Source organism: Lycorma delicatula, chromosome 1 (genome assembly GCF_047948215.1).
Source record: "Lycorma delicatula isolate Av1 chromosome 1, ASM4794821v1, whole genome shotgun sequence".
Taxonomy (NCBI): Eukaryota; Metazoa; Arthropoda; class Insecta; order Hemiptera; family Fulgoridae; genus Lycorma; species Lycorma delicatula.
This window is the reverse complement of record NC_134455.1, coordinates 302,297,284-302,313,439: the sequence shown is the minus strand read 5'-3', so window position 1 is coordinate 302,313,439 and position 16,156 is coordinate 302,297,284. Positions and strand designations below refer to the sequence as shown.

At 28.8% G+C, this 16,156-nt stretch overlaps 2 protein-coding genes across 2 annotated transcripts in view; one reads left to right on the top strand and one right to left on the bottom strand.

Moving 5' to 3' along the window:
• LOC142318533 (pancreatic triacylglycerol lipase-like) overlaps positions 1-10,039 on the bottom strand; it is a 78,587-nt gene extending 68,548 nt beyond the window's left edge. The window contains exon 1 of the mRNA XM_075355094.1: positions 9,769-10,039. Within this exon, the coding sequence (XP_075211209.1) occupies positions 9,769-10,039 (271 nt within the window). The remainder of the gene's footprint in view (positions 1-9,768) is intronic.
• Positions 1-16,156, top strand: part of LOC142318336 (uncharacterized) — a 353,802-nt gene that overhangs the window by 310,636 nt on the left and 27,010 nt on the right. The window contains exon 3 of the mRNA XM_075354919.1: positions 12,458-12,520. Within this exon, the coding sequence (XP_075211034.1) occupies positions 12,458-12,520 (63 nt within the window). The remainder of the gene's footprint in view (positions 1-12,457; positions 12,521-16,156) is intronic.

Below are 16,156 nucleotides of genomic sequence, written 5' to 3'. Positions count from 1 at the left end.
ATCCATCAAGTACATCCCTCCCATTAAAATTGTAACTATTTTGTGATTGTCATTGTAGAAGTTACATTACGTTATTAATGTTTAATTTTAATTATATTACGACAATTTTATTATATTACATTCCAATATGATAACAATAATAATTAATAGCGTAATGATTACATATTTGAATAAATGCAACACAAAAAAATATATTATTTTCCTTTTGCTTTTTACCACTCTGGAGAAGTTTTCTAAATAAAATAAGTGAGAATTGATTGCTTTCTTTTGCTGTGAGTAGATGTCAAAAATGTAAAGTTGGATGGAAGCATTTTTTTTGAATGGCCAACTTTACTTTTTTGACATCCACTCACATCACAGTCAATCAAAAATTAGCCAATCAATTCTCACTTTTTTTTCGGGAGCTTTTAGTTCGTGGAACTCAGCCGTAACGCAAATTTTCATAGTTAGATCTGTCTAATCTTCACATTTTCCGTCGACTGGAAATATGGTAGAAATGTAGCTGCAGGGGGTCCACCGGAACCAGCAAAAGTTTGAACGTGGTCTATGACGAAAATAAGTTTGGGAACCTCTGATCTAAATAATCACTACCATTGTGTAACATATATTTTTTAGTAAGAATTTACAAAGAAAGCATCGGAATTTCTTTATAATTTTGATAGATCTATACATAACTTTTTAGTTTATTTATTATTTGTAAGAATAAATTTTTGTTTTACTAACGATTCAATAATTTTAACCTTAATAATGATTCAAAATTAATTCTATTTTCATATTTTTAATATATTTACTATTAAAAACAGTATGTTTGTATTAGTTACGAACAATAACACTGCAGCGTAATCTATACTAGCGTGATAATTTAGCGTGACATATTGGTTTACCACTGCTTATTTAACAAAGAAATTGCGGAAGATTATTTAGGTGGGGGATATTATGAGTATATGATGGAGTTCTTTAAAATCTGAAAATTGCCTTGACTTTCACCTTGGCCTATTTTCATTCTCTATATTAGGTAATATCAGATATAATACTGAATTACAACTGATCACTTTTCTCTAAAAGAGAAATAAAAAGACACGCCATACTTATTATTTAATAAATTTATTTTCTACATGTGCTTGCAAAATTACATTGAAAGAACAATATGTATGGAGAATATATATTATGTACGCCGTGCAGACAGAATACAGCTATTCTATCACTCTCTTTTAAACTTAGCCTACTTGTAACTTTATAACAATATCAGCGACAAAAGATCCTATTTTTTCTGCATTTAGTACTGGAAAATTAGTATATTACAAAGATCATTAGGTTATGAGTATAATCCGTTTATACACTTTTATTTCTTTTTGCGTTTTCATTAGTATGAAGCTGCAGTTTAAGGTTCTAGAAGGTTGACATTAAAAAATTTTTTTTTTTTATTAAGACCGATAAAAAAGTAAAAAGTAATCCTTTTTTAACGTTCTTCATTAAATTTTAAATGTTCAGATATAAAACAAAATTAAAATTAAAATTTAAAGTCAGATCTAAAAAAATTAAACACGACTATTAATAACTTTACTAATTCTAAATATATTTTAATTAAATTTAATTATTTGACTTTTATTTAAAATACGGATAAATTACATAAAGCGGAGAAGACTACAACTTGTTTTAAAACAACGAAAAGGAATATAGAAACGACAACAAAAAAATTTATTAAGATTTCTGGAAATCAGGAATGTCTATTTTTTTATCACCTTAAGTTTAAAAAATAATTTTCTTTGATTTTCGAAGAAAAATATTTTGAATATCATAATGAGATTAGGGTTTATCATAAAGCTACAACATCTAATATTAAGCAAGGATTATTTTTATAGATATATATATATATACAATCATACAATAAATATTGTATATGCATACAATAGTGAGTATGCATATACGTAGGTATGTTCAATATTCTCATGCTTGTGAGAATAATAATGATAAATAAAAATTAAAGCCTGTTCAATTTATAAAAACTATCAGTGTATTGTAATTTTTTCAGAGCAACATTTTGGTCAGCACCGGCTCGAAATTTTATAAAGTATTCGGGTTTCAGCATAATCGGGCCCCATCTTAAAAATAATAGTTATTGCCATTCCTAAAGGTAAAAACACATTTGGCACGGTTTTATTGACACCCGAAAAACACCACAAAGAGGTTACTGTTAGAACTTCGTTTCTTATCTTCTACTTTTTATTTGTATTTATTTTATGTTTATACCTAAAATACATTTTATGTATAATATAATCTAAAGAATGGACTTGTATACAATATTTATAGCTTTTATCTCTTGAGAGTATATATACAGATTGTTCCCACTGGACACTCGATAGTTTCCAGTGGGAACAATCTCTATATATACTCTCAAGAGTATAGCAAGCCACATACAATTACCCATGCAAGAAGCACTGACTCTCAAAGTGAAGATCGGACACTAGAAGCGTCTGCCCTTGTGATTTATTTTCTGTCATCGACAAAGAAACTTTAAGTTGAAACTGATGGCCCTTAAAAGTGAAGGGAAATTCTAAAGAAATGAATGCCATACACGGTCCGACCTTTAAAGCTACTTTTCTCATTAACAGAAAGAGATATTGAAAAAAACGAAAAACTTTTTTTTAGAAAATTTAATTTTAAATATTGCAAGTGGTTTCTGAATTCAATTTAACCCATGGTTTGGCCATAGTAAAGTTGAATATCGGCAAGGAATATAATCGGCAAGGAAAGTATACGGCAAGCAATTAAAACGGCCATATCTTGAAACAGTAAGATATTTCGTAACGGTTAGAGTCCTATGTTCTTTGCAGTATAACAAATATGTTCATGCAAAATTTCAGCTTAATCGGTTGATTGTTTTTTGTGAAATATTAATGCCTCCACTTAGAGAGTTAATGCTTCTCGCATAGGTAATTGTGTGGCTTGCTCCTAAATCTCCAGTGATAACAATTAGTAAGTATAAACTCCAGAGATATACGAGTATATAGCTCTAATATATAAATATATATATATATATATATATATATATATATATATATGTTACCAGCTGGTCAGGGCGCTCGCTTCTTCGCCCTTCGTCTAGCCAGGCGATGGACCCGCTGGACTCCGCTATCTTCTTTAGCCTTATGATTGTGAAAATAATACTGATAAATAACAATTAAAGCCTGAAAAATTCTCTTCTTCCTTCATTCTTTACATAGAAACTCTATTACGCTCCTACTGTAGAGGAACATACTTCTTTTCGTTCTCCTTTCCACTACCGTAGAATACCTTACATCTCGGATAAGGATCAAGGTAGAGAGCTGAAAACTAGATATGTAATAAAACACATAGTTTTTTAATTTTATGTTGAAAAACGAAATCAAAACGGTATTAGGTTCCAGCTTTATGCGTGAATATCTTAATTAAATTGAGATGGTTGATGGTAAATCGCCTTTAGTTATTGTTTAATGATTTTAATTTTATTACACAGGTCTGTAGTATGTACTAGTACTTCAACATAATTTTCATATTTTTAATCTAACTATAGTCCATTTATATGTATTGATAGATGTGTATTGATATACACATATCTTTGTATATATATTTCTTGTGTGCGTGTGTATGAAAGTGAACTCCTAAACGGCTGGACTGATTTTGATGAAATTTTGTGTGTGTGTTCAAGGGGATTCGAGAATGATTTAGATTCACAATTTGGTCCACTGGAAAATGTTTTTTTAATTAATTTTTTATTTATAAGTAGTTGTTGATTTTGGAATGTTTTACATTGGATTCGGCAGACTGCACTACCATCGCAGTATCGAATATTCAATAATATTCTATTTTAATTTTAGTTTGTCCCGACAGTTGGTGCTGCGATCAAATTGAGAAAAATATTTCGTAATTTTGTGTTAAAAAAAATCGCGAGAAAACGGTTTTTTAATAAATAAGAGGCTAATAAGTCAGATGGAAATGTAAACAAAGGGAAACCAATCAGATCAATGCAAGATGGCCGCTGTCAAACACAACAACCAATCACAAAGAGCCCGTATGGCCGTTGCCAATGTAAACAAATTCACAACTGATTAAGTAAGAAGTAGGCAGCACTGCGATCGCATTTAGAATTGTGCGGGTATTGAGAAATATTATATTATTTATTGAAATAACGTTTTAAAGTGTAATTAAAAAATATGCATTGTGCAAATTTGTAAGGTACAGTATTGAAGTGAAAATGTTTTTTTAAATTTATTTATTTGTTGTTGATCTTGGGATGGTTAAGGTTCACAATTGGGTCCGGTAGGCAGCGTGTGGGTCCGGTAGGCAGAGCTGCTGCGATCGCGTTTTAGAAGTTTTTTTTTTAATTTTTGGTTTATCAGTCAAACCCGGTAGTTGGTGCTGCGATCGGATTCTAGGAATTTGTTTTATTTTGTTGCTTTAACGCATATCAGTTACTTGCGTCGTAGTTTAGTGTTGTTCTTACATTAAAATTCGTATTTTTAACGAACTACTGTGTTTAGAGAATAGTTTGAATTAAATCGGATAGGTAGTGCTGTTCTGACAATTGGATTTATTTACATTCTGAATTTTATAAAGTTAAAGGTGAAATTTTATAAGGTTCCGTAATGTTTTGTAAGTTTCTTAGTGTTAAGTATTAATTGTAATGATTTTGCAGCCACAACACTTTTCGTTAAAAAATTATTTTCCACCGAATTCTGTGATTAGAGAGTGGTGTGTATTAAATCCGATAGGTAGTGCTAATGTTTTGCCATTTGGATTTATTTACATTCTGACTTTTATAAAGTGAAAGATTAAATTTTGTTAAATTGCTAATGTTCAATTTTTTAAGATTTTATGAAACTTTCAATTGTTGTCATTTAATCTGTATGTAAACTCAGATCTAGCAATAGCGAAGCATTGCCGAGTCTGCTAGAATTGCGCGCTTATTGAGAATATTATATTATATTATTATTTATTGTAATAACGTTTTAAAGTTTAATTAAAAAATGTACATTGTGCAAATTTGTAAGGTGCAGTATTGATGTGAGTATTTTACATGATTTTTCATGAATTTTAATGATGTATACACGTGCATTCAACAACAATCAACCTAACCTACAAATGTAAATTGTCAATTCTCATTTGATTCTATGCAACTTATGATGTATTGAACGGCTCTTAGAAAATAAAAATTTAAGTTTGTAAAATAAACTATAATATTTATAATATTAAAATATAAATTACTTATAATATAGTTTAAAGTATATTTAAAAAATTGAATTTATAATATTTTAGCTGATTAATTTTATAAAACGTTTTCTAAAGTTATTTTTAATTTACAATTATCTAAAATTTGGTAAAATAGATGTTAAAATAAAGAATGAGTAAAATGATAAAAATTTCTACTAAAATTTTAACTACGTTGCTTTTTTACAGTGCTTTAATTTTTTTATTAATTGATTAATTAAGCTGTTACATGGTTATGAAACATCAAAATTATTAAATAAAAAAAAAAAAAAATATGTAGGAGGTACTTTTTTAGAATGATGTTAAGTGAAAATTAGTAGTAAGATGGATGAAAATTTATTAATTACACTAATTATTAATTTTACAACGTTTCGATTTTTTAATTCAATTTTCATCGGACATCTCAATATTTAGTGAAAATAAATATTAACCATACTACACATAATTAATCTATAAACTCATTACAATAATACAACAATTACAAACTGATAATATCATACTAATAGTCAATTTAATTAAATTTAGAACACATTCTTGCTAATTTTAACTTAATTAAGTTACTTATACTTATGTGTGTGCATTTATTACAGAATAATGCCGCGTCAGGTCAATGTCTGTCGCTAGTATATATATATATATATATATATATATATAGCTATATATTTAATTAAATTAACTCATAATTAAAATAATATTTACATTTAATCGATTTGAATTGAATTATAGTTACTTGACTAAATTTTGTTGATAAATTAGTGTTTTCCACGTTAGGGAATTGTTCATTTATAGTCTACTCTATAGTCAATGTTTTTATTAATTGCTGAAGACAAACCCATACAGTCACTCCTTACTTTGATAAAGATCTCAATCGTTTGAAGTCTATAAAATTAAATAAATTTTGAGGCTGGTAGAAAAAAATTAGAAAAATTTTTATTTTTAATTTATTTTAGGTTTTTATATGACCTTGGGTATATCCTTTAAATCAAAATAAAATAATCCTGTTTCAATTCACCTTCAAATCCTGTATTAATACTTTCGTAAGTAATACAATTTTTGGAACTAAATTTCATAATACTGTGTTTAATTATTAAAACAGAAAACTCAATCAGTGTCCTCCCACGTACCACTTGTAAGATTTTATACAAAAATTGAATACAATTTTTATAAAAAAATATTTTCCCTTTAAAAAAATAAAAGAAAGTCTAAAATGCCAAAATATATCTTGTATGAAAAAAGTTTTAAATTTTATTCTTAATTTTCATCGCTTAAAAATTTTTGTTACAATGAATCCTAGTCGATAATCAGAGTAATATATACAAAATCAGATTAGCCCAAGTTTCTCAAAAAAATTAATTAAAAACGTTACTTAGAAGAAAATTTTATTTTGAGCTATTGAAATATTTTTGCTGAAGTCAACCTGAAAATAATAATATAAAAAGAAAGTTGTGAATTATTTTTATACTGAAGCGATAATAAAATACGATATGTTTCGGTAAATGTACCAAAAGTAGGTGCCACTGGTAAATTAGGTATTTGTACCAATGATCAATCTATGTTGCAATCGATAGATAAGTAATTTTAAAGCTGCTTTTCTCAATATTAATTAATAGTGGATATAGAGTAAACAACATTTTGCTCATCAAATATAAACTCTTTACTGGTGCCTTTAGTACTTCAGGTGATTTACGAGCATCATAACTATAAAATATTATTACGGGTAGGCTAATATTTAACAAAAGTCTTACGAAATTTGAAACAATTAATCATGCTTTGTTTTTTTAACGATTTTACTACCACTTAAGTCGAGTGTGACAAAAAACGGCTCTTCATGTGGATAAAATTAAATGCAATTGATGCAATAAAAACTATGTTGTTAATACCAAAATATTTTTTAAAACTTTCCTACCTTTTCAGCAGAATTCGGAGATAAGGTGTGAGTATAATAATATGCCATCTATATTACAAATGTTATAATATTCTACATTACTAAACAAAGAATTAAAATGAATCACTCTTTAAAAACTGGTTTATACAAGTATCAAAAAATAATTTTTTGATAGCCTACAAATATTAGTGCATTGAATATTTTAGATCTCCAAATGGAAAATTTGAAATGTTTAAAAATGAAGATAATAATAATAATATTATGATTGCCACTACTACTAAACTTCTGTTAATGTGTGTGTACTTATCTAAAATAGGATTTTAAAATTTTGCAAAAAATCTTTTTTGTAACTACCTAATTATTACGCTGTTATTATATATCGTAATTGTTAATAAGTAAATCCATAACCATGTATCTGAATATTGGATATTTGTTTTAGAACATAATACAAAAAAGCAACCAGATTTAAAGAAAAATAATGTGCTATATTTAATGCTATTACTTATAAATATTAAAATTATTTGTGAAAAACAATATTGACGTCAAATATCTTTATAATAAATGTTGAAAGTGTCCACCATTTTCATCTATGCAAGCCTTTGCCCTCTTTTTCATATTCCGTGAAACCTTTCGAAGTGTAGCTCTTCCAGTTTCTCGTAATTCTTGAGTTATGTTTTCTTTCAGTTCTTCAACGGTGTATGAATTAGTTTTGAATACACAACCTTTTAGATATCCCCAAAGAAAAAATCTGCAGGAGAAAGGTCAGGTGACCTAGCTGGCCATAAGTTAGTCGATATTATTCTTTCACCAAAGAAACTTTTCAAAAGGCCCATTGCATTTCAAAGGTTGCTCTTGCCGTGTGGCATGTGGCCCCATCTTGTTAAAACCTAGAATCTCTCTCTTTTAATTCTAAGTTTTCATTAAATTGCGTTACAATTCCTTGGCAGAGGTCTGCGCATTAAGAGTGTTTTCAAAGAATTTGGGGCTAATTATTCTTCAACTGGAAATTATACACCACATACCAATTTTCTGTGGGTGTAGAGATCGTGAATGGATTATGTAAGATATTTGGAGCTCCAGTAGCTATTCCGACTATTAACATAACTACTCAAATGAAACCAAGCCTCATATGTAAAAAATACATCTTCTAACACTTTAATTCTCTCCCGAACAAACTGATTAAAGCATTGACAGTAGTGCAGCCTAACAGTATAATCAACTGGGTATAATTCAGTATGCCTTTAAGTTAAGTAGTCGAGTAGCTTTAAGGCACTATAAAGAGATATTTCTTTTCGTTGCGCAAGTTTTCGTAATCATTTGTTAGGTGGGTTTAAAAAGTTTACCCTAACGTCTACCAATGTTTCGTCATTAAGTACTGAACGTTTTCGGCTATGGCTCTGATTTCAAATAGAAGCAGTCCAACTATATTTCTTTATCAAAAGATGAAAGATTTATTTGGTACAATCTTACTCGGAACTACAACTGAAAAGCTTCTTGACACAAAACAAAAGATTTAATTATTAAATAATTTTTGACAATAAAAATCCTTTCTTCCGCGTTCAAACCATATCTTCTTAATAAAAAACACAGATAACCAAAAATAATAATAAAAAATTATATAAGCTGATTATAAAATAACAAAAATAGGTAGTGCTGCCAACCTCTTCATCCGAAATTATTGTATTAAATTTTGTAAAACCTATTGGGCTTGGGTTGCGTTTTAAAACAAACACCCGATATTTATACTTTACAAAAAATAAAAATACGCTTATTTTAGAGCATAAAACTATTTTTAACATTCAATTTTAAGCATATATACGAGTATTTAGATTTTGTATTTATAATAATTTGATTTTTTTATTGCATTTGTATTATAATTTTATCATTTCTTACAATCTTACTTTATGTCATAATATTATTAATAAAGGAAGTAATCCTCATAAGCATAACATGCCTGATTAGTCTGATTATAAAAAATAATTTTTCATTTACCAAAATAAATATTATTTTTTAAGTTTTAGGGGCATCGGCTACTTTGGACATTAGTCCGTTTCCACATGAAGAAAGAAAAAAAATTATTTCTTACCCTCCCTGATTAAAACAGCGACATAGTCAAAAGACTAGTCTTGTCAAACATATCATCTAAAAATAGACTTGTCGAGGGATACTAAAAACCCCAGAGAAACACAAGATGCCGAGAGTGTAAGTGATTCTTGCCACTCAAAAAGAAACAAAAATCTTCTAATAAAAGGTTTTCCGAAACTATAAATAACACTTCATGTCATGAAAAAATTAAAAAACACATCCTTTCATTTAAAGTGTTTCAAAAGCACAAAACACCAATCTTCTTAAATTTTATCGCCTAGGTTTACCCATCCTTTTTTGTTTCTCTTCCACCTTTGTAAAGTCATTGACATCAAATTCCAAGATATCTGAGGCCTCGAAGATGCGATTATCGAGTCGAGACTGGATGCACACCCCGCTAAAGTGCGTGGGACAGCTGAAATATTCGCCCTCTTCACTTAAAGGTTTTCTTGACTTTGGAGACTCCATTTTTATTTGCCCTAAATCCTCTTTTTCTAATATTTTAATCCGATTTTTCTAGTTGCCTTCATGGTGATTTTTTCGATTTCTACTTTGGCTTCGGGCTTCATGTCTATTTTGAATCACTATCCTTCGACTTGGACTGGTCAAAGACTCATTCCTCAGATTAGAAGAACTCTTTACTCTAATAGCTGCTGATTTCTTTGCTCGTTTTGGGCTTCCTTGTCTGGTTGGACGATTTCCAAGTTTTATATTAACAATGCGTTCAACCATACTATCTAAAGCTGGGGCTAACTCCGGAATTACATCTTTCGCTTCGCTGAAAGAAGTTGCAGGAGTCGACGTAGCCTGTGCGTGTAACATTTCCTTCAGCGACCTATTTCTGACGATTTCCTTCACTACTAAATAACTCACCTTCTGAATTACCTTAACCTCTTGATTGGCTACCTCCTTTTTTTATATATTGAACAATTTATCGATCATGCTAATTGATTTCTGTGACAGTCGACGTAGACAGGTGGATCCCACACGGGTCATTAGGATGAAGTGGTTCTCCACAAACACAGATCTGCTTCCTTGTGCAACGTACCGCTAGGTGTCTAAAACACCCGCTCTGATATTCAAAACATTGCAATAGAGTTGGGTTGAACGAAACGAAGTCTAGTCTGTGAAAGCCGGTCTTTATATTTTCTGGGCGCTTTGGCTTTGAATCCCAAATACACGCGACGTGGAGGATGTAAACTCTCCGTTACGTTGGGTGTTCAATCGTCGACACACTATCTCCTTGTTCATTCAATTCCTCAACAATTTCTACCTCAGTGCAGTTAAGAAAGTCACTGCACTCAACTAGACCCTTAAAGAAGTTAAGAGTACCATGTGGTGAAACTTCAATATTTAACAGTCCAGTTTTCTCCGTTTACACCAGCCGTGATGATTGTAAATTGTTGACGCTTTCAACGAACAATCCTACAGAAGTTTTAAAGTGCATTTTTCATTTTTTTTTTTTTTTTGGTTTATGGTATAAAGTATCTCTCTAATAAAGCTCTATTGTTTGAGAATCATTCAAGCTCCTCTCAAAGACTTTATCGTTCGTTAGCCTCTATAAATGCGCGACCAATTTTTTGTCAGTAAATCATCTCCTTTAATTTTGTATTTCTAATTTTCAAATCTTTCTCTTCAGATAAATAAAAGTTTAACATCTCAGATTTCTCTCTGATGAATGTTTTCATGGTAAAACCAAATTTTATATGGAATAGTGGAATACACATCTTCTTTAGGGTTAAAAAATTATTTCTTTGTATATGTATTAGGCCTTTTTTTTGTACAAGTATTGGGCCAATCGTTGCTATTCCATTCACAAAAATGAAACAGAGTTCTGTACCATCAAGATGAAATATTAATATAAGAGAATTTACCTTTAGAACTCCACATATATACATTTACTTTATCCAATACTTTTTTTTACTGTATTATACAAGAAGTCTGATTATTTCATATCTGCCTCATAAGCAAAAGTTATGAAAGAAAATGATTTTCAAACTTGTTTTAGAAGATTCTGAATGATTTTATACATCCTGCTGCCTTAATCATCTAATACAGTTCGTATAATTTCAGTCTATAGGATATCTTACACCTAAAACACATTTGAAAACTACATCTTGCAATCAATATATTAGGAATTAATCTTACAAATTATAGTGGAGGGCATTAAGCTAATAAGCCTACTTTTAAAGTGTTACACTGTTTAATGAAATCATTATTAAACAAATTAAAATCATTGAATAACTCCATTTACAAAAAAAAAAAAATTAGACCTAAAGATCTAATTCAGTGCTACTACGTATCATTGTCTTAGATGCAACTAGCACTTTTTTAATTTTATTTTCTGCTAAGATATAAATATATAATTAATGAAAATAATCAGTCGATTTAATATGATTATTCACTCATTAAACAAGTCTAAGGTAAAAAGATATCTTTTCAAAGAACTACATAAATGGTGTTTTGAATAAAATTTATGTATTTAAAAAATAAAAAATTGCATCTTTTACAGTAAAAATTAATTTATTAGAACGAAATCTAAGCCTGTACTTCTTTATCAAAAATAATAAACAAAATCACCCAAAATCATTTATTTAACATATTTTTTTATTATCAGCGTAAATTAAAAAAAAAAAAAAATTGAAAACAAAGTTTTAATACTTTCCTGTCATTGGTTATTTACTTATATATATTGAAAAAATAATGATACATGAAAATAAACCAAAAAAACTTTAAAAAATTCAAAAAATCGATATTTATAAACTTTAATTTTCTCCCCAACCTCCAAATTTTTCCCCTAACTTTTTTGGGATCACTTGTACTACTACCATACCTAGGAAGATATAAAAAAAATTCGACTAAAAAATATGTAATAAATAAAAAGACAGCTTTTTTCGATTTTTGAGGAAGGGGGAATCTTAGAGCAAACTATTGTTTTAAAAGGTAAGATAAAGAATTCACGCATATACTTAAGCTTAATATAAAGTGGGGATATGTTGGCAAAAGTTTTAAGAAAATTGATCCCAAAAGACTATCTACTCCATCCCCTGGTGATATCGACCCCAAAATTTTACCAACAAGTTTCTTCATACATACGAGCTTCTGTACAAAATTTAATCAAAATCAGTTTTATCCAGTCAAAATTATTAAGCTTCAAATACCCAACACACGTACATAATTACGTATAATCCAGGAAAGTAAAAATAGAGTAAGCTATTTAACAATGATTTTTTTTTTCAGGACAAGTTATTGACTAAACTTGAAGAAAATGAACCTGAATTGGCGACGTCACAGGAAGATGAGGTATTTTAACAATAATTATTTACATATGAATTTATTTACATTTTATATTATATTATTCGTTGTGTCTGTTTGTATTTATATTAAGTTACTTTTGGGATAAATTATTCTTTATTAAATAATTATTACAAAAAGTTAAAATGTTCAACCGATTTAAAAAAAAAATCTATGTTAAAATAAAATATTCGTTAAACTACCCACAGATTCTATGTAAATATATGAAATGAATAATATGTAACAAAATAAAACAAAGCATGAAATTTCATGAAAGTTTAAGATATATATTTACGTAGGTAATAAAGTGATTTATTAATATGATTCAGATTTTATTAGTTTTATTAAAAAAATCACTTAAATGTAATAAATACTCTGGAGAAATAAAACACAAAAATAAAAATAAAAATACTACAAATACGAGTATTTTGCTCATTTAAAAATATATATGATACAAACAGTTGCAAAATTCCCAACAAAAAAAAAAGTATTTATACAGTTAGAAGAAAACTGTATTATGGATTTATAGGAAACATTTAAAGATGAATATTTGCATAATATGATCTATGTAAATTATATTTAAAAACGACTACCATATATTCTTTTGTTTTAAGAAAAAAACTAAGGGAATTAAACGGCTGTAGACATACAACTGCCAGTGTTTGTAAGATTAGAAGTAAGCGGTTTAAGTAAGTGAAGGGCTGTTTGAGGTTAAACTTCTTACATCAAAACATCCGTCTCTCAAAAACTTACTTTGACTATCTAATGATGAATTTTATTTGATTCTGTATGAGCACCTTAAATAATAAATAATAAGAATATATCCAACAGTAATAACCCTATGCGCTGAATTCAGATTAACTGAATGAACTAAGAACTTGATCTCTTTATAAAAATATGGAAATTTTCTTTTAAAACTTTAATAACCAAAAACATAAAATCAAGTCTCGAGTTCGTTTCCTGACTAGAAATTGGAAAATTTTCCACCTTATCATTTTTATCTCTTCTACCTCGATAAATATGCTTAGAAGCATGTTTCAGCTGACAGTAATAAAATTAAAAAGTTATAACACATCGATACAACTAAACTAAAGAAATACATTCTGAAAGAATGACAACGATTTTCTTGTTACACTTTCATTTTAAATAAATTATTCTCTGAAAAAATATTATAATCGAAGTATTTTTTAAAAAGGGCTTAAACCTGTTATTATTAATTATTAGGATAATAACTTACCTCTGAATACGTTTTTTTTTTGGATTTAGAGTTTCAAACCAATAATAACTAGGGATACATTTATTTGACTTAGTAGTTATTGGTTTTTTAAAACAATTCCTAAATAAAAGTATTTGTTGTTGAGCAGAGAAGGTTTGCCCTTCTAATGAAACAAAAAATATTGTTTCAAGTATGTGTCAAATATTGTCTTAAATTTTGTCTAGCTATATTTAGAAATATGACATCCGCCCTTTTTTATGAATTTCTGCCAATTTGGCGGCAAACGTAGTTTTCTTAACGGCCACCCCTATTTTAATGACTTTTTGGGTAGAAAATATAATTTTTAAAAGGTTTTTATTCGTAAATAATTATTTATTAATTTAGTCCTTTAAGCGCTAAGAATAAATTAAAAAAATAATGTTATCAGGAATTTTTGGAAAAATATTTCTTTCCAAAAATATAATCTTTTTACTAAAAGCCATAATCATTTTGGGTTACATCATCTTCATGTGTTCTATGCAAAACTTCAATATAAGATAGACGTTAGGTTAATTTTTTTTTTTATGGTATCGTAACTGGATATATTTTTGTTGTTGCCTGGATAAAAGTGTATTAATATCCTTTATAGAAGATTATAACTAATATTTTTTGGACCCGCTCTAGGACATTAGCAAATCGAGTAGACGCGCTGTGATTTCATAACAGAAGGAGAACTTCACATTTCAAATATAATAAGAGTTGACAATAGTATAGTTAGATGCGCTTAACGAAAAACCTTTTTACACTACTAAGATAAATATTATATAATATGAGTAATAATATTTATTAAAAATACATACTTACTTACTTCCTTATTTTCATTTATTAACAATTAGCTGACCCCGCATCGTTTCGCTTATTGCTAGATTTGAGTATATACATATATATACTCATATACATATATGTACGTATATACATATATATACGTATATACATATATATACTCAAATTTATACTGTATAAATTTATCTACGCTGGTCTGCAGCTCGATGTCTGTGCCAAAATGTTGTCCTCCTAGCCAGCGTTTCATTGTGCAAAGAGATGAAAATCGGATGGAGCCAAGTCCGAGCTAATCCTTTTTATATATACTGTATATATATATACAGTATAAATTAAAATGAATACAATGGAAAGTTTGATAAAGCATTAAAAAACTGAAATTACGGAATTTTATAAAATTTAACCTTTCACTTTGTAAAATTCAAAATGTAAATAAATTCAATTGTCAAAACAACAGCACTATCTATCGGATTTTATTCAAACTACTCTCTAAATCAGTAGTCGGTCAAAATACCCCTAACTTTCTTTCTACTGGTCAGATCGAGGATTTCAATAGTTTTAAACATTTTCCGGACAACGCGGACCATTTTTCAAAAAACCGTTTTTAAATCGGTACAGTAGTTTTTTATTCTAAAGCGGACACACATACGAACGTTGCCTTTTATAAATATAGATTAGATGTCATTCGCTCAGATCGTCACGACTATGAAAATATATAAATGTACATATTTGATTAAAAACGTATTTGAAAAATTAGAATTTAAAAAGATGTTTACCAGCTCAGTTACTTATACAAAAAAATTTATGAGAATTATTTATGTAATATTACATCATAATATATATTTTTACATACATTTTACTTTCTCGTCTAGTGCTATAGCAGAGCTATAGCTTTAGGAGAGAAACTATTGTAATCGGTCCAATTTGGGCTTATGCAGTTTTCGCTGAATCGTCACGTTTTGACACCTAATGAACCCATAAAACCAAAACCGAATGGAAATTTTCCGGATGTTCGTATGTACGTACATTTGGTGTCGCCCTCTAAATTATCTTTTCTCCAGAACTATTCGACCGATTTTGACCAAACTTGGTTATATTACTTCTATGTATGGGACATTGATGCCATTAAATTTAAAGGTTTAAAATGCCATTTTTTTAAAGGTCAAGGGGGTGAGGCTGAAGATCAAGGTCACCCTTAGTATCTGGAGATTTCGCCTAATTAAACTCTTATTTTTCTTATACACATTTGTTAAAAATTAAAAAATAATAATATTAGCAAAAAACAACTTTCCCAAAATTACACCCGAACCCTAAAAATGCTCAAATAAACTAGCGGCTAAATGGGTATACTACGTCAATAGTACCCCCTCCACCACAAGGAGCGCTAATATAGCACTGACGTACAGTTGCTGTAGTAGACCGCTATGTTGTGACGTCACAGATGATCGGTAGAATTCAATAAATGAAATAATATTTAAAATGTAAAAAAGTATTTAAAGTGACCATTAGTACCGCCACACCAGCACGATTGAAATACGGTATTCGTGCGCGCTTTAGTTAGAATCAATGAATTAAATAAACAAAAAATATTATATTTAAATAAAATTATA